Source organism: Saccostrea cucullata, unplaced genomic scaffold (assembly GCF_032062105.1).
Source record: "Saccostrea cucullata isolate Sc308-1 unplaced genomic scaffold, CSIRO_AGI_Scuc_v1 ctg681, whole genome shotgun sequence".
Lineage (NCBI taxonomy): Eukaryota > Metazoa > Mollusca > Bivalvia > Ostreida > Ostreidae > Saccostrea > Saccostrea cuccullata.
The window spans coordinates 30,235-49,257 of record NW_026926145.1 but is presented as its reverse complement, the minus strand read 5'-3'; the positions used below and the strand labels follow the sequence as shown (position 1 = coordinate 49,257).

Sequence of the window (19,023 nt, the reverse complement as noted above, 5' to 3'; positions counted from 1 at the left end):
AGAACTCTTCACTCTTGAAACAATTTGATAATAAAATTTACAATGACTAATTAAGAGTTTCGGAGGTGTCTTGGTGTCTCCATATGAGTGAATAAATTTTCGAAAGGGACGGTAAACAACGAACAAACGAAACTGTATGTTGAATTTCAGGTACGTAATACATGGAAAGGCCAGCCTCATGAGCAGATGAGGGGCCCACCTAGTGAACACATCATTCAATTTCACTGCATTTTATTTAATTTGAGGTTTGATCTGATAAACAATTCATCTATGTTCTTATGTTAACTTTATGCCATTATGGAATCATAGGAGTTGGTAAATATGTCTGCATATTCATCCTGATAAATATAATTCAGTTGTAATTTTTCATGCCTTCATTTACGGGTTAAACTTCGTGACTATGACATTGTATATAGCATTTTTATCATTGGTAGATTCGGTTTGGTTCATTTAAATATTGTTTAAATACTCTTTTTCCAAATAGTTTTGAAATCATAATTCAACTTCCTGAGACGTCTAGTGTCATTTTCTTTAATTAGGCCCTTGAAGATTGGTTGTTTCTTTGCTTATAATCCCTTCGAGATTTGTTGGGACATTTGAACATTTCCCCATTGCTCCAAATTTAGATGTACTACGCACTTTTTTGCCATTAAGCAGTGGAATCTTTTTTGGGCCAGCATCTTCTGCGACACTGGACAAAAGTTTTTATGGCCCCTTTTGAAGGACCGTTTTCAACGTTCCTCATTGGTATTTAAACCTGCGACTTAAAATTAGCCGCTTATGTCTTAACTCTAGAGCAAAATGCTCTAGAACCGCTGCAAATCTCATGGCCCTCAAAAAAGTACAATGACCGTCTATAAGCACTGCAGGGTGATTGAAGGTTTGAAAAAATATACTCGATGTCCAGTCTTTGCGTATTTGAGAATCTTGTCTTTTTTAATTCGATTTATATAAATGTACTCTGGTGAGATATTTCACAAGTTCATCTAACTTACAGTTGTGAATTAATTAATCATGAATTTTGCTTTTAAACGGCATATATATGATACTTAGCATTTTGTTCACAAATCACTTTCTTTTGTACTTTTCTTATTTATAAATATGTAATTTTCCATTAAATTTTAGAATGTATTTTCAAAGATGCTGTCAGAAAATAAAATTGTTTACCTACCTACCGACCCAACTTGAGAATTTAGGGTCGGGTTAGGGGAAACAAAGATATTTTTAATTCCGGCCTAATCATTAAGTAGAAAATAGAAGGAAAGAAGAGAAATTAATTTTCACCCAAATTGCAAAAAAAAAAAACCAAAAATATTTCTTTCAAACATAGATGTTTAATACATTAAATTATAGTATGTACAAAATTCATGATCTGCATTTTAAAAATCTAGTAAGTAATATATTATATAAAATATATTAATTATAATTATGGAATAAAAGATATTGAAAACTTGATACATTTTAGAATGCATACAGTTACAGGTACATATATGCAGCAGCATGTGCAAAACTTTTGACATTGGTGTAAACAATTTTCAATTAATGCAATTTTTAAGGTTACAATTACAAGTATTTTGAATTTAAAAGCATATGCCTCTGGCCTCTGATTTGTAAATAATTTTTACAGAAATAAAGTGAATAAGTGTGCAAATTTAAGTTTAAAAACATTAATTAGAAAAATCTATCTCATTAGTAAAAAGTTTAACCCCCCCCCCCCCTTCCCAAGAAGAAATTGAAACACTATATTAATGTTTGTTTCATCTAAAAGATGACTAATACCTGGGTAAATTATTATACAAGTAGTCTTAGATCATGATTATATCATGCGATCATTATAAATACTGCATAATTTTTTGGTAATGAACACAAAGAAATTTTGACAATAAATATTACATTTAAAAAGAAAAAAATAAAGTTAACAAATAAGATTACTTTTATAAATAAAGTTCATCTACTTTTTGGGGATTACTTTAGGATATGAGCTAATTTTATATTTACAGCAAATAATGACATATAGAGGCAGTTGTGCAAAAAGGAAAATTAATGAAATATGTTGTGGAGGGTGGGGGTCAATTGAAATGCTATTGTATGTGTACTGTGTAAATCAGATCAATGGAATCTGAGGAAGATCAGGTGATCATCCACCTGGTATACACATACCTATGAAATCACCTGTTTATTGTTCTTCTGGCCAGGTGTCAAACTGTAAAACCTTCCAATTCGCATAGAATATACAAGAAATATACAGTTCTTTTGTCATGTTCAGGAAAGGTGTGAAAACTACAACTTTCAATTTGCAATGAGGTAAACTTGTTTGGAGGAGCTAGGTTTCACAATTATTTTGAACCAGATTTTGGTCTACATTGCATGTACATATTTTTCACCATTTCCCCCCTTGGAATAAAGGTTTTGAATAACAAATTAAAAAAAAATATTGATTCATTTGTTAAATTTATAAAGTATGTGCCCCCCTTCCTTACAACAGCATGTAACACTGGCACTTGATGTTTTAAACCTTAATTTCTTTTCATAAATAAAAAAATCCACTATGTATTATACAAATTAACTGGAATATTTTTATGAAAATTAAGAAAGTTTAAAACATCAAGCACCTATGGCATGTAAATAACATTTTATTACAATTAAGTTTTACAAAAACAATATATACAAATAAAATGGTGTGGCATTCTTACTTAAGCCAGAACATGTTAAAAAAAAACAAACAAGAGCGAGCGATGTTCCTGTGATACGTATATCAATATTGTACATATATGTCCACCAATAATGACAGTTTACAAACATAAGAATTAAATTTAAGTTATTAACACCAAAAAGAAAAAGTGAAAAAATTCCCCATTTTTTTTAAGACTATGAAAACTAAATTAAATTTTTGGGGGGATTTGATGGGTTTATATTGTTAGAACTTTATACAATATTACTAGATATTTATATCAGTGACTCCATGTCTCCTTCTCCACTTTTTTCTTTGCGACAGGAAACAAGGACTTTTAAATATAGCCAAACAAATCATAGAGAGAAAGAGAGGAAAATTATTTTTTTTTATTAAGATATTCAATCAACCTCAGATAAGATTATGTTTTAGAAAATGTTGGTTTGAACATATTTTATTGTATAAATACTATACAAATGGTTTGAACACAAGTTCTAACAACTTACTAGGTTCTCACCATACAACTGTCAATATATATACATAGGGAAAATAAGTGAAAAGGAATATTGATGTACAAACAAGTTTGTTAAATTGAAACATACATTTGTTACATAATTATGATAAATATATAATTATATAGATATATAGAGTGTAAGTGTTAGGCAGTAATAGTTAATTAAATCTACCAGAATCTCTTATAAATTTATGAACTGACTGAAAAATATATTTATTGATTTCTACATTTTGTGACTCATCTCCCCACAGAAGTAAATGACAATCAATAATGTTCAATTTGATATTTGGTTTCGTAAGACACAGTAAATCTCTGAATAGCTTTTCTCTAGCATATTGGTACTTATTGCAGACAAAGAAAAAATGATATGGGTCTTCTGGTGTACCACATGAACAGTTAGGACTCTCGATAATGTTTCTTCTATAAAGATCATAATTTAAAATGCAATTGTGTCGTAGTTTAGTATGTATGATATTAAGTCGTCTATTACCATGGGAGAAATAAGAAGGGGGGTCTGCTGGTTTTTTATGTATGTTATTTTTAAAGCTGCTAAAAGATATGCTGTTTCTAGTGGTGATACTCAGACTATTCCATTGGTTTATTGTATCAGGAACAAAAGATTTCTTGAATATTTCAAGTCTACATCTAGGAATAGTGTAGTCCTCTCTATTGCGTGTATCGTACTTTGATTCATTACGTCTTGTTGCGGGAAAAATACTTTTTAAATAATCGGGTACTAAGTTGTGATGTACCTTGTACATAGTATTAAGTTTTGCTACTTTTCGCCTATCTGCAAGAGGTTCCCATCCTGTTTCTAAATATAATGCATCTCTTGAAGCGATAATTGGTAACCCTGTAATAATTCTTGCAGCATAAAGCTGTACCATTTCTAATCGTTCAACATCTTGTAAAGAACACCCGTCCCAAACTATAGAACAATATTCAAGTAGCGGTCTAATGAATGTTATGTACATTTTAGATAAAGTTTTTCTACCGATATTGTATTTCAGCTTTTTTAAAAGACCTAGTCTTTGGTAAGCCTGTTTAACTATATTGTCTATATGATCAGACCAATTAAGATTTTGGCTCAAAAGTAAACCCAAATGCTTATGAGAGGTTATGTATTCTAGATTACATCGTTGAAATTGTAATTTTGGGAGATAATAATTGGATTTTAATGTAAAGAATAATGCTTTCGTTTTAGATGGGTTAAATTTCATAAGCCATTTGGAAGACCACTTGTCAAGAATATCTAAATCATGATTTAAAGTATATTCAATAGTTGCAACATTATAAGAGGAACTTTGCAACGAGTTGTCATCTGCAAACAATCTACACAATGAAATCATGTTTTCTGATACATCATTCACATAAATCAAAAAAAGTAAAGGACCAAGAACAGATCCTTGTGGTACACCAGCGTTAATGTTTCTGTTAGACGAAAAAATATCTTTGTACATAACTTTCTGTCTTCTATTACATAGATAACTCTCTATCCAGGTAAGAATATTTCCACATAATCCATAAGTTTTTAATTTAAAAAGTAAACCCTTATGCCATACTCTGTCGAAAGCCTTAGACAGATCACAAAATACCATGCAACAAAATTTTCCTTCGTCGATATTCTTAATTATAGTGTGATAAGTTTCAAGTAGTTGGTAAACGGTTGAGTGACCTGGCAAAAAGCCTGCTTGAAATTTGTAGAATAAATTATTCTGATGAAAGTAATTGTACACATGTTTAAAAACAATTCGTTCCATAATTTTGCTAACACAGCTCAACAATGATACCGGTCTATAATTAGTAGCTACTGAAGGATCTTCTTTTTTAAACAACGGTAGTACATGAGCGATTTTCCATTTATCTGGAAATATATTTTCTGCCAGCGACTTATTAAATAACCAGCATAGCGGTTTAGACACAGAATTAATAGTAGATTTTAACATCTTGTGGCTTATTGCATCAGGACCTATTGCTTTATTGACAGGGAGTATTGATATTATATCGACAATTTCTTGCTCAGTAATTACTATATCACTTAGTGTGTCATTGCATAGGTAATACTGTGGTGGTAATTGTTTGTTAGAGTCATCAACATTGGATATAGAAGAAAAATACTTATTTAACACATCGACTTTATCATCATCTGAGAAAGCTATATTTTCTTCTCCGCTATCAGAAATGTATTGTATGGGTGGAATATCTTTGTTTGGTTTTACATGAAAAGCATCTCTTAGCATTTTCCAGTATAATTTAGTATTATTCACGCTCGCTTCAGATAGCTGAAGGTCCATGTTGTCATAATAATTCGATAGCGCATATTTTTTCATGTTATTGACTTGATTTCTGATTTTTCGATATTCAGCCTTATCCGATTCTTTCTTCGTTTTTCTTGCTATTTTATGTAATCTGTTGCGTATTCTAATATTTTTCCTGAGTACTGAGTCAAACCAAGGTTTATCTTTCGGACGAATTGTGACCGACTTTTCTGGAACACATTTTCGTACAGACGATAGGAAATGAGCAGTAAAGTTTTCCGTAGCAGTGTCAACATCTTGGACGTTATTTATTAAGCTGTCCCAATCGCAATCTTGAATTAAGGAATTGAGTTTTTCAAAATCTGCTTCTTTATATAGCCATACATTTCGCTTATACGCATGATTAATTTTGTAGTTCATGGTGAGACACACATAAGTCGCCCTGTGGTCGCTAAGATTTGCGCTTACATTTAAAGTTCCTGACTCTGTAACGTCAATGCTTTGTGTTGTAAATATTGGGTCAATAAGTGTTCGAGAGGAATGCGTGATTCTCGTTGGCTCGCTGATTCTGTTGATCAGACTACAATTGGATATTATTTCATATATAATATGTGTGTGAGGAGTGCTTAAGAGATCAACATTTATATCACCAACAATTATTATTTTGTCGGAAAGTTCACTTATTTTATCTAAAGACCATGAAAAGTTTCTCCAAAAAGTGGAATCTGCGTGCGGAGGACGATATACGCAACATAAGAAGAGTTGAGAGGTAGGGTTATCAATTTCTAACACAACAGTTTCAATATTGACAGGTTCGAGATCCATTCGTCTGTGAGCTCGAATGTTGTTACTTGTGTAAGTAATGACTCCGCCTCCGAAGGAATTTCGATCTTTGCGAAAAATACAATTAAAACCTTCTAAAGAAATATCACTATTCAAAATTTTGTCATCGAGATGCGTTTCAGTAAAGCACACAATATCAAAATCATTTACTATGGCTTTAAGTGGATCAATTTTGTTTCTGAGACTTCTGATATTTAAGTGTAAAATGTCAAGGACACTTTCATAAGTAGGGCCTGGGTTTGTTTCTATATCACCAGATATTAATAACAAAATAAAAGCAAAAAATTGCATGAAAAGGGATATGTGTACTGACAGATTTTTACCAAAATACAAACTTTTCAACAGAATTTTCCGAGTCACATGTTGGAAAAAGATAAAAATATCACGCAGTGAAAGAAAAACAAACATTGACGAGCAAGTTACATACCTACACACAAAGTAAAAAGTTCCAATTGCGGCTCGATATTGCTCTATACTATTACCCATTGTCTATAATGTCGGATCTAAAGACATTTAATTCGCCGCAAAATGGAAAATTTTGTAAAAAATGTACACAGTACATGTATGTATAAAGACTAGGAGTTGAGTTTGAGTTTTTGTAACAGATATGTTGACAGTTGTAGATATATAAACATGAGGTTATATCCAAAGCAAAACATTGAAAACAAATAAAAAGAAATTTACATACGAACAGAAAAAATACTAACAAAAACATCAGAAGGTCTACTATACAGATCTGAATGGGAAGGGACTCATTTGCATGTGTGTTCCCAAACAATACATGACAATAAATCATGATATAAGACAACATAATGATATGCAACATAGAAAAATTATCTAAATATGTACAAAGGTCCGTAATAAGTGAATTATAAACTTAATAGTAAGTAAGCAAGTTAATAATCATAGTAATCATTTATTGAGGCTTGATCAATTGACATTGATTGTTAAATCTGTGAACTGACTGCATTTGTCTATAAGCGCATTTGTCTATAATGAATTGTTATATTTTATGAAACAACATGTTGAAACATGAAAGGGAGTGGCAATAACTAAGAAGTGGCTGCTTCGGCGGTGTTGTCCACGTGTTTGTCTGTGTTGTTTTTCACAACATCCGAGAACGAGTTGCGGTTGGTTCGATCATTGACAGTTTCTTCGTTTGTTTCGTCGTTATCTGTTTCGGGGTCACTGTTCGCTTGTTCATAAAAGTTAGGTGTGTCAAGATCATCATGTGACCTAATAATCACTCGTTTGTCATCATGTGTTTTGACGAAAATCTTGCCATCTGTTGTCCAGCATCCCTTTATTTTATGTTTTTTTAGCGCTTGTCTAACTTTTCCGTATAGGATTGCACGTTTCTGGGTCAGGGCTTCATTGATGTATATTCTGTACCCGTTTTCTTTATTCTCGTTGAACCCTTTGAGGTTAGATTTGTTTTGGTAGATTAAAGCCTTGTCATCGTACCGTACAAACCGTACAATGATATCCCGCGGTCTATCATGGCGTGGAGGGCCAAGTCGATGGGAGGTGCTGATAGCAAAATTGTCTAATTTATCGACACCCTCGGGAAGTATAAGTTTATTTGTAATGTTAAGAACAATCTCATTTGTGTTCTCATTTTGCCTCTCCGGAATTCCAGTAAATTTCAAACACGTTTTTCTCGAATATTGCTCTAAATCATCAAGACGAGATTCTAGATCTGATGTTTTAATCTTAAGCTCATTTACTTCAGTTGATAATTCCTCGAGAATACAGTTTTTTATTTCGGGTTTTTCCAGTATAATGCTTGTGGCCTGTTTAAGAAGCTCTTTGTTACCAGATATGTTGTCTAGCAGATTGCTGAGATCAACCAGATCTTGTGAGAGGTCAGAATCTGAGTTTGAGCTAGGTCTGAATCTTTTTGATGACTTGGGTTTATGTGATGACTGTTGAGTTGGTAAAGGGAGAGAATCAAAAGGACCAGGGTGAGTATTTCGAAAATTAGATGATTTGTCACCTCTGTTGCCTCTATTGCCCCTGTTTGAATTTCTATGTATGGGATAGCCTCTTCCACCCATCATTAATTTTCACAAGATTTCACAAGATTCACACAGATTTAATATAGAATCACACAATGCAGTCGCAAATAGATTGGGTTTGTTAGCATAACACAGGTGAATTCGTATTTCGTTTGTATACGTAGGCGATGTTGCCGATTATACCTGTTTATACATGTAATGAACTGTACTCATCGGTGACCGTTGACCATCTCGAAAAATGAATGCTTTAAAATACAAATTTTAACATCGGTTGTTTGACTGTTCTAACTAAATACAGTTACATGATACATTTGTTACCTCTGACACTGATTCATTATGTGATCCATGAATTTCCATTAGAAAAATTCACATATTTTACGGACCGACAAAAACAGGCACCTACTCCATGTTGTCACGTGACCCTCAGTCAAATGTTTTAGCTAGGTTTCAAAATACTGAGAAAGAAATGAATAAAAACTGCTAAAAAAGTAGAGGTACTGTGAGCAATGAGCTCACTAAATGATACCCCCCACCTCCCATATGAATAAAATGGCTGTGTCCATGTTTTGCTCTGGAAAATCCAAAATATATGTCAGATCAAAAAGTAAAATAAGAGGTGCACTGTAAATGGCAATATGTAATAAAGATTCCGTGAAAGTTTCATTAAATTTCCTTCAGTGGTATGAGAGGAGTTGCAGATAAGAGATGGGTACCCACGGACGGACAGACGGAAATAACGATTACTATATACCCTACCGCTTTTCAAGCGGAGGTATAATAAACATAATCCACATATTGGATTGATGCAAACCTAAATTTACAAGCCCCACTGTATTTCTACTATAATTGTTCAGGCACTGTGTGCATGCTTTTGAAATCATGATGAAAATGCCAGGGGCCCGTTTCACAAAGCCTACTTAGGACTAACATGACTAAGTTATATCTTAGGAAGGAACTTTTTCCTAAGTTCATTACTTATCAGCAGGCATGTTCACGAAGCTATCTTAGGACTACGGTGTGTCCTAAGAACGTCTTAGGAAATGTCCTAGTTTTAAGTCAGTTTCTCGAAGCTTTCCTCAATTTAGAAACTTTCCTAAGTTTTTCCTAACTTTAGGACAACATAATACCTGTCCTAAGATCATCCTAAGTTTGTTTTGATGCTTATGATTTTGAACATTGCAAGTATAAGCGACAATTTCTTGTTTCTCAGCAGTCCGTGTATGAAGGTAGATCACTTAGAGCTCGAGGTTATTATTTTTTAAACTACATAAATCTTAACTACAATTTGTTTGTTTCAATACGATTTACAAGCGGTATTAAATATTTTATAATAGCAAAAAAAGGCAAACATTGAAATAAACAGAAGTCACATGGACATGTAAATGTATTTCCTTTTTTAATGTTATGCAATTTCTTTCCCGTAAAATGTTTCCAAAATTATACATTTATCGATAAATGTTTAAGATACAAGTGTTCATGTAAGTTAGGATGTCCTAACTTAAGATCTTCCTAAGTCATCGTCGAAATACATCTTTTGATATGTCCTAAGTTGATCTTATGATGTTCCTAAGTTTCTTCCTAGCTGTCATATCTTAGGAATGGTCTTAGGACAAATCTTAGGAAAGTTTCATGAACATGCCTACTGTTTCACTAACCTCGTCTTATCTTAGGATATTCCTAAGTTATGTCGTAACTTTAGGAAAGGTAAATCGATGACTTAGGAAGAAACTAAGTACATGTATTGCGACTGCATATCCAAAATTTCTTATGGAGATCGAGAGAGAGAGAATGTGTTTCGGAAGAGAAAATTCAATGAACTACTAGTATGTGGATGATTGAGTTTTCTCCAGGTCAAACTGCTTTACTTTGCACGGAAATACTAGGATTTCAATAATTGGCAAACATGTGTCAAAATTAGTTCTCTGATGATCCATCTCAATTTTTTTAGAACATGCAGCTAGCGAGCTACAGATCTGCAGCTAGACAATTGTCATAAATTTAATTTTACAAATTAATTCATTTGAAATGTAACAGAATTGAATTTTATGAAGAGAATTATTTCTAATGCTTATTTTTAACATATGCTAAAATTATTTACCTATCAAGTTAAGTTAAGACAGTAAAAAGGAATTTGTCACTTAGTATTTATCTAAGGAATTAGTGTCAATCCTCAACCTCAAAGAGCGTTCGACTTGTATGATAATTGCGTATGTGTGATAAAACTGCTGTGGACTATCCCGGACGTGACCATTAGATGTACTGGACATTCCGTCATCCGAAGAAAATATAGTTTTACTCTGGACAATTCCGAGTTACCAAAACGTTTGTGTATATGTCCACGTGTGAGCATTTCAACCTGTCTTTGTTTTATGTGACTTAAATTGACTTGATTTATTTTTCAAAATAAGCTTAAGCCAAACAGTAAGACAGAAGTTGTTTTGTGGGAACATTCCAGAGCTTATCATAGTTATGCACATTCTGCATGTAAATTAAAGTAAATATATCAAGAAAATTCCATATAAATTACATTGAAAATATTGCAATACATATCGCAATACAGTAAAAAATATCGCAATATAACACAATATGAAATCCCGGGCCAATACCTAGCCCAAGTGACTAATATTAAAAGTACACCTTTTTTGTTAACTAAACCCAATGACATCTGAGTTGCTGGTGTAAAGACAAATAATGACTTTCAAAGAATAATGATCGGGAGTCAATTTTCGAGTGATTCAAAAATTCCAATCTCCTAAAACCTTGTATCCATTATTTTTAATTTTAACTTAGAAAATTTCAGCCTTCTAAACCTTTGTATCCTTTTCTTATAGTGTTGTAACCTGCTGTACCCAAGTGTACCCTTTGTACCCACTGTACCCTGAGCATCCGCTTCATTATTTTTAATTTTAACTTAGAAAATTTCAGCCTTCTAAACCCTTGTATCCATTTCTTATAGTGTTGTAACCTGCTGTACCCATGTGTACCCTTTGTACCCACTGTACCCTGAGCATCGGCTCCATTATTTTTAATTTTAACTTTGAAAATTTCAGCCTTCTAAATCCTTGTATTCATTTCTTATAGTGTTGTAACCTGCTGTACCCAAGTGTACCCTTTGTACCCACTGTACCCTGAGCATCCACTCCATTATTTTTAATTTTAACTTAGAAAATTTCAGCCTTCTAAACCTTTGTATCCTTTTCTTATAGTGTTGTAACCTGCTGTACCCAAGTGTACCCTTTGTACCCACTGTACCCTGAGCATCGGCTTCATTATTTTTAATTTTAACTTAGAAAATTTCAGCCTTCTAAACCCTTGTATCCATTTCTTATACTAGTAGTGTTGTAACCTGCTGTACCCATGTGTACCCTTGTACCCACTGTACCCTGAGCATCCACTCCATTATTTTTAATTTTAACTTAGAAAATTTCATCCTTAAATTCTAAACCCTAGCTTCCATTTCTTATAGTGTTGTAACCTGCTGTACCCATGTGTACCCTTTGTACCCACTGTACCCTGAGCATCCACTCCATTATTTTTTAATTTTAACTTAGAAAATTTCAGCATTCTAAACCCTTGTATCCATTTCTTATAGTGTTGTAACCTGCTGTACCCATGTGTACCCTTTGTACCCACTGTACCCTGAGCATCCACTCCATTATTTTTAATTTTAACTTAGAAAATTTCAGCCTTCTAAATCCTTGTATTCATTTCTTATAGTGTTGTAACCTGCTGTACCCAAGTGTACCCTTTGTACCCACTGTACCCTGAGCATCAACTCCATTATTTTTAATTTTAAACTAGAAAATTTCAGCCTTCTAAACCCTTGTATCCTTTTCTTATAGTGTTGTAACCAGCTGTACCCATGTGTACCCTTTGTACCCACTGTACCCTGAGCATCCACTCCATTATTTTTAATTTTAACTTAGAAAATTTCATCCTTAAATTCTAAACCCTAGCTTGTATCCATTTCTTATAGTGTTGTAACCTGCTGTACCCATGTGTACCCTTTGTACCCACTGTACCCTGAGCATCCACTCCATTATTTTTAATTTTAACTTAGAAAATTTCAGCATTCTAAACCCTTGTATCCATTTCTTATAGTGTTGTAACCTGCTGTACCCATGTGTACCCTTTGTACCCCCTGTACCCTGAGCATTGGCTACATTTTTTTTAATTTTACTTATATAGATGTTACAGTCTTCCTACCACTGGGAAGCATCTATTTTCGTTTTCAGTAGGAATAAATAGTGTACCCTTTTTGTAACCTTTTCTCCATACATTTAATAAGGGTGTACCCTAGGGTACAAAAGTATCACCTAAAAACGCAGTACCAATTTCTTGCCATATCTATAAGGGGTTAACCCATTAGCCATGTATCTTATGCTACCATATTCTCCCCCTCCAGAGAATGAGATGTCTTCATCTGCTCTACCAAATTGAGCTAAAGGGTTAACCTTTAAGCCAGAGGCCCTGGGTTCAATTCCCAGCAGAGGCACAAAATTGTCTCTGTTAGACTGTTGCATTTCATTTCACTTTTTATTAGATAGGTTATTTAATTTTTTCAGAATGTACAAAAAATTACACTGTGATGCAACTTTGAACTATTCTGAAAACATTGTATGCAAAAATCAGTCATCAAATTGTGTCTCCTTGAGAGATAACAGATTTTGTAATCAAAGTTCTTATTTAAGTTTTGGGGCTAAATTATTATAAGCATTATAAGTTATTTTTAGAATGAAATTGTCAAAGGGGACAGTTATTATTATTATTATGAAGAGTATTGATTGGTAAATAACCGTAATAATTCAACAATTATGAGAAACAATCATACTTCCATCCATGCCTCAATGCACACAATGTAATGTGCAGCAACTCAAACATTGCAAATTCATCTGTTTCCTAAAAGTATTCAAAATCTACAATGATAGAAGTATCTTTGATTTAAATTGCATATGTAATAGTTTTTTGTAGTAACTAGTTATATGAATATTAATCAAATACTTGCAATTTTTGTTTCTTTATAAAAAAAAATATTTTCGTGAAAAAGGATAATATGTTGATGGTGCGACCGTTAAGGCAAGCGCAGAACCTATCCAGTTTTCATTTAGATGGGATTCGTCAAATCACACGTGACGTATAAGATTCTGACATCACATGACGTCGTTTGCATGTTGCTTTACCAAACCGAAGCTTGAACAGAGCTGATTTCAATCAGTCTATGACTATTTTTCTGTAATAAACAGATAAATTCATTAAATCAAGGCAAGTTTATTTTTCTTTTAACTTTTATCGTTTTATGATGCATTGTGGGTCAAAATTACAGCAAAAAAAATTCTGTGGAATGAATGTGCAGTAGTCCAAAATTTCTCTTTGCCCAGGCGTTGTCGTTAGAGCTCACAGTTACGAGTGTCGCTTTGTGACGCTCGCTATAAAAAGCCTTATCAAGTTATTTTGAATAGCTTTATATACTATAGCCAAACGAAGAGATTGTTCTGGACCTGTCCAATGGATGAGAAGTTTTAGTCGCTTTATGTTATCATTAATAAACATTTCTGACAAACAGATTTATGAATGATTTTGTCTCTTTTCAGGAGTGTGATCAATGTAAACGGTAATGAATTTTCAATATAATTATTTACTTTTACATGTGAGTTCAGATATTAATCATGTTTTAGTTTAAATTACCACTCTTAGTTCTTGTTCAGGGTATCTCAGCTTAATTTTTTTTAATATTAAAAATAAGAAAAATGCAAATGGTTACTGGAAAATGCTGATGAAGTTTGTTAAGACCTAGTTAGATTTTCTTGTGATTTACCTAACTTGCAGTTCTAATGTGGAAGCTGTTTTTTTTCTTGTTAATTAATTTATTAAAACAAAGACACTGTATTTATTTACTTGTCCATCTTTTTGAAACCTGATCAAGATCTTTGATATTCCCCACAGATCCCAGAAGAATAGAGCATTCTGTTATTTTTGTTCAGCGTTACAAAGACTTCCTGTGTGTGGACATTGTGGTAAGCTGTATGTAGAAATGTAGTTCAAGTCATAGTTTATAATTAAAAATTTACTTAGATCCTTTGTGTTTTCATCCCCATGTACAGTTCAAAACATTGATTTCAAAATACATGTATATGCTATTGAACCAAGTAGAGAGAGAGATTTTTGAAGACAAAAGAAAGAATTTAAATACATGTTTTTACTTCATTACCTAGCTGTGTATTAAATATCATGATGTATTATACCAGTAAAATATTAGTTAAATGATTTTAGACTTGGTAATTTAATTTGATTATGTTATATTTTATTAAAGGTAAACAAAAATGTATGGCAAAATTCGGTGACTGTTGCATTAAACATTCCGGAACGAATACAACTGGGCTTGCAATGGTGGTAAGATAGAGTCAGTCAGCTGAAATTAAACAAAATATATTATTTATGTCATAGCCTTCAATTTCAATATTTGCTTCAACATGAAGAATCCTGTTCCTTGTAGTATAAATTTCTATCAGAATAGTCTTGATCTCTGTTACAGGGTGCGATCTGTGATTTCTGTGAGGCCTGGGTGTGTCACGGTACGCGGTGCCTCTCTGTCCACGCCTGTACCTGTCCTCTAACGGATGCTCAGTGCTGCGAGTGTAAAAGGGGGGTGTGGGAGCAGGGTAAGCTTCCTTAACAGAACAAGGAGAACTCTTATCAAAGTCATTCTAATCTGTTTATAAAATGTAATGGCATTTCCTTGTGTAATATGATGCCAAGCCAAACACCTTCATTAAGAAATACAATAACTTTATATTATATAACACTAACATTATCTAACATCTTCAGATACTGAGTATCCAAACTCTTATAAAGTTCTTCCTCTAATACAGTTATAAATATATATATTCATGTCTTGCTTTATTTTTGTGGTGGAATTTTCAAATGTTCCTATTGTACAAAGTTTCTCTTTGTTTTACTATATTTAGGTGGTAGAATTTTCAAGTGTTCCTATTGTACAATGTTTCTCTGTGTTTTACAATATATAGGTGGTAGAATTTTCAAGTGTTCCTATTGTAAGAAGTTTCTCTGTGAAGATGATCAGTTTGAGCACCAAGCTAGCTGCCAACAACTGGACTCGGAAAACTTCAAATGTAAGATCAATCACTGATTATTCTATCTTCAGACAACTAACACTGAGGGGTGTTATGCTAACATATTAGACTTTGAAATTTTTTGACCAGGAATTTATTACTTCAGTTTGACTGTCTCAAAGTTCTTTGACAGTTCTGCTATGTTTTCAAAATTTCATTGTTATTTTACACTAATACAGCATTTTTAGGACCTTACTAGTCTAATTCTTACAAATGCTTTTACTCTAAGCTGATGCCATGTAGGTAGCAACTTTATAAGGCATTGATTTCTTTCAAAGCTAGAATCTTTAATTAAGTGGTAGATATATTGTTTAAGATCTTGATCGTTTTTCTGTTTTTAAGGTTTGTCCTGCAATAAGCTTGGACAGTACTCATGCCTTAGGTGCAAGGTAAACCTTTATATTTTAAATTCAGTGTTTGTACATGTTTTTATTAATTTTAAATATTTCTGTCAAACCATAGTTTCAATTGATAAATTTTCTTTGGCTTTTTTAGCTAGATTTTATAAATTATGTTTTTTGCTGGCTGTGATTTCAGACATGCTTTTGTGATGACCATGTCCGAAGGAAGGGGGTTAAATACAGTAAAGGACAAGCGATCCCGTGCCCCAAGTGTGGACTGGAAACCAAGGAGACAAAGGAAATGAGCATCAATAGTAAGATTATAGAAATACTCTGAGAACTGAGATCAGTACCAACAAATCAAGACTGATAAAGTACTTACAAATCAAGAGTGAGATTATATAAGTATTCTGTAGGACTGATACACTATACAGTACTTTCAAATCAATAGTGAACATATAAGTACACTGTCGGAATGATAGACATACATTCATAAAATCTGGTGTATATCTATATATGAAACAATAACTAACTTCCAGCAGTGCTGGCACATAGACCAAATTCCAATACAACTGATAATTTTAGTGTGCAGATGTATATATCCCAGGTAGTAATACTCGAGTAACTTTTCATTTTCAGTGCCATTTATTCTACAGTACTATTCATTTTCTCCTGTATGTAGTACAATAAGACATGCTTATAACATAGTGCTCTTGAGAAACAATCCTACGTCATGATTATAAGCATAATACACTATATCTGTCAAGTTTACAATGTATTATAAAAGTTACAGGAATGAAATTCACTTCAGTGTGTCAATTTGTTACACTGTATAGGTGTGTTTTACTGTATGTACATAATACTGTAAATCACTAATTATTCGTGAGAACTTTATTTTCGCGTAATTACGCGAGACAGTGTGCTCGCGAAAATTTAATTCTCGTGTATAATAGTATTCTTTAAGATTAAATAGAGCAATAACCACAATTCGTGAAAATTTTGTCTCGCTAATCAAGAGTCGATGACTGTCTCACGAAAATAAGGTGTCGCGAAAATTTAGTGATCTACAGTACATGTACAGTATATCATCATTATTATGGAGGCCTGACAGTCTGGATTATGACATCTCTCTCATTAAGCTTGTATATTCAGGATTTTATACAACTGACAAATTTAGTTACCTTTCCTAAGTCTTAGGAGATACATGTATTAGACCAATTAAGCTTTTGCTACTGAGCATCAGGAACAGCAAAGAATGACATAATTAGGTGATTTAGAACAAAGCTTAGCATGACAAAAGCAATGTACAATGTTTTGACATCTAGTTGTTTCTGATTTTTCAGCTCGTGCCTATGACTTTGGGAGACAGAGGGGGAATTACGAGGATGATGTAAATGATGAGTACAGCTACCAGAATTACGACTTCCAGGGAGCATCAGGTTTCTCCTTCGGAGGCGTGAAAGCAGACGAAGACGGTAAGGGTGACGGAAAAAATTATGTTGTTATCTACAATCAGGTGCTAGTTATATTGCTGGCCTTCCATTTTAAATAGGACTGAGTGTTGCCCAAATATTTGAAAAATTTCTCACTCTTACTGATGAATTTTAAATGGTAACTTTTTACTTGATATAGCAATATCTCAAAGATAAATTTCTATTAAGATTTCTGATGAATTAACTCCACATCTGTAAGAGCCCCAAAACGAAAGTAAAATAAATGGTAATATATTGATAAAAATATTCATTACAAAGCTATTTGCTTTTGAAAGTTCATTTATTTCAATTTCATATGTAATTCATAGATATATTATGCTTTACACAAGCAAGCTAGCAGATTTCAGTAAGTTAACATAATCTAAAAGGACAGTGATATAATAGCTAACGAATGGATGAAAACGCAGGATGACATTTGTGATTTTAAATAGTCATAATTCATGATTAATTTTTATATCTGTTTCAGATGATTATGACGACAGTGATGAGGATTATGATGAGGACGATGATATTGATGATGAAGATATAGATGAAGATGAATTATTAGAGGAAGTTCGTCAACTAAAACTTGACAACGAAAGAGCTGGATCTTGATGAAGCTTCAATAAATAGCTTTACAAAAGAACTGGAATATGTTGTATTTTCTGATAGCATGTTATTCCTATTCCCCTGTGTACTGCATAATGTGCAGTACGATTTTGAAAATTGATTTTTTATAAGTCTATATGCCAAGTTGTTTAAGGATGTATTCTGCTCTGACCAGAAAAAAAGTACATTAACTTTTCAAAAGCTTATATTTTTCTGAATAATTTAAAGACTTGATAAGTGTATGTTTTGTCCATCAAAGAGAAATTTGACCCCTTGAACATAGCCTAGAAAATTTCATGAAAAAAGCAATTTGGCCAAAAATACATCATAAACATTTCTTTTTAATTTGCTTTATATTATTTGAGTGTTTGAGTATTGCAGAGTTGTTTTTTAAGCAAAATATGACCAAACAAGATGTGTTTGTGAAACACTAATGCCCCCCTTATGGCAGCTTATGGCAAGGGTTGAATAAAATGCATGTCAAACTCCAAAGGTCAAGGTCGAAAGTGTTGGTACCCAAAGAAATAATACACCTGTGAAACACTGCACTCGATATCGATGTCAGCACAGGATAGGCAGAAATATGAAAGCCCTAGTTCTAACTTTTCAAAAGTTAGGACCAAGATTAAAGTTTTCAGAAAGTGGGTCAAACTCTTAGGTCAAGGTCAAAAAGTCAAGAATATTTATACCAGCTGCAAGGTCACAATGAATACATATGTAAAGTATGAAAGCCCTAGCCTCAACTGTTCAAAAGTTATGGCCAAGGTTAAAGTTTGGTGTTTTTTTTTGGGGGGGGGGGGGGGGTATTAGTAAGTCAAATTCCAAGATCAAGGTCAAATTTGGTGGCGCCCAAAGAAAGGTCTTGTCATATGGAGTACATCTGTGAAATATGAAAGCCATAGCCCCATCCACCCAATAGTTTTGGGCTAGGTTAAAGTTGACAAAAGACAGATAGAAAAGCAAAGAGACTGGACAAAAACAATATACCTCCTTCACCTCAAAATCGATAGGCGTCTTCTTTAAGCCATAGGCAGTTGTCGAGAAAAATTTAATTGCAAAAGCTAAAAGGCTTCTGGAGATATAAAATGAAAATGAAAGTGTACAAACAGACAGTTAGATGGGTGGACAGAGATTCACTTTCAACGGGAGAGAAAAAAGTGGAAATTT

The 19,023-nt window shown here is 33.1% G+C and overlaps 1 protein-coding gene across 1 annotated transcript in view; it reads left to right on the top strand.

The window, feature by feature from the left end:
• Nucleotides 1-17,893, top strand: part of LOC134270923 (zinc finger protein 330 homolog) — a 36,697-nt gene extending 18,804 nt beyond the window's left edge. Inside the window, exons 2-10 of the mRNA XM_062753175.1 lie at nucleotides 13,896-13,915; nucleotides 14,248-14,318; nucleotides 14,615-14,694; nucleotides 14,837-14,963; nucleotides 15,330-15,434; nucleotides 15,777-15,823; nucleotides 15,972-16,089; nucleotides 17,119-17,250; nucleotides 17,735-17,893. Coding sequence (XP_062609159.1) covers nucleotides 13,896-13,915; nucleotides 14,248-14,318; nucleotides 14,615-14,694; nucleotides 14,837-14,963; nucleotides 15,330-15,434; nucleotides 15,777-15,823; nucleotides 15,972-16,089; nucleotides 17,119-17,250; nucleotides 17,735-17,862 — 828 coding nt within the window. The 3' untranslated portion in view covers nucleotides 17,863-17,893. The remainder of the gene's footprint in view (nucleotides 1-13,895; nucleotides 13,916-14,247; nucleotides 14,319-14,614; nucleotides 14,695-14,836; nucleotides 14,964-15,329; nucleotides 15,435-15,776; nucleotides 15,824-15,971; nucleotides 16,090-17,118; nucleotides 17,251-17,734) is intronic.
• Nucleotides 17,894-19,023: the final 1,130 nt, after the last annotated feature.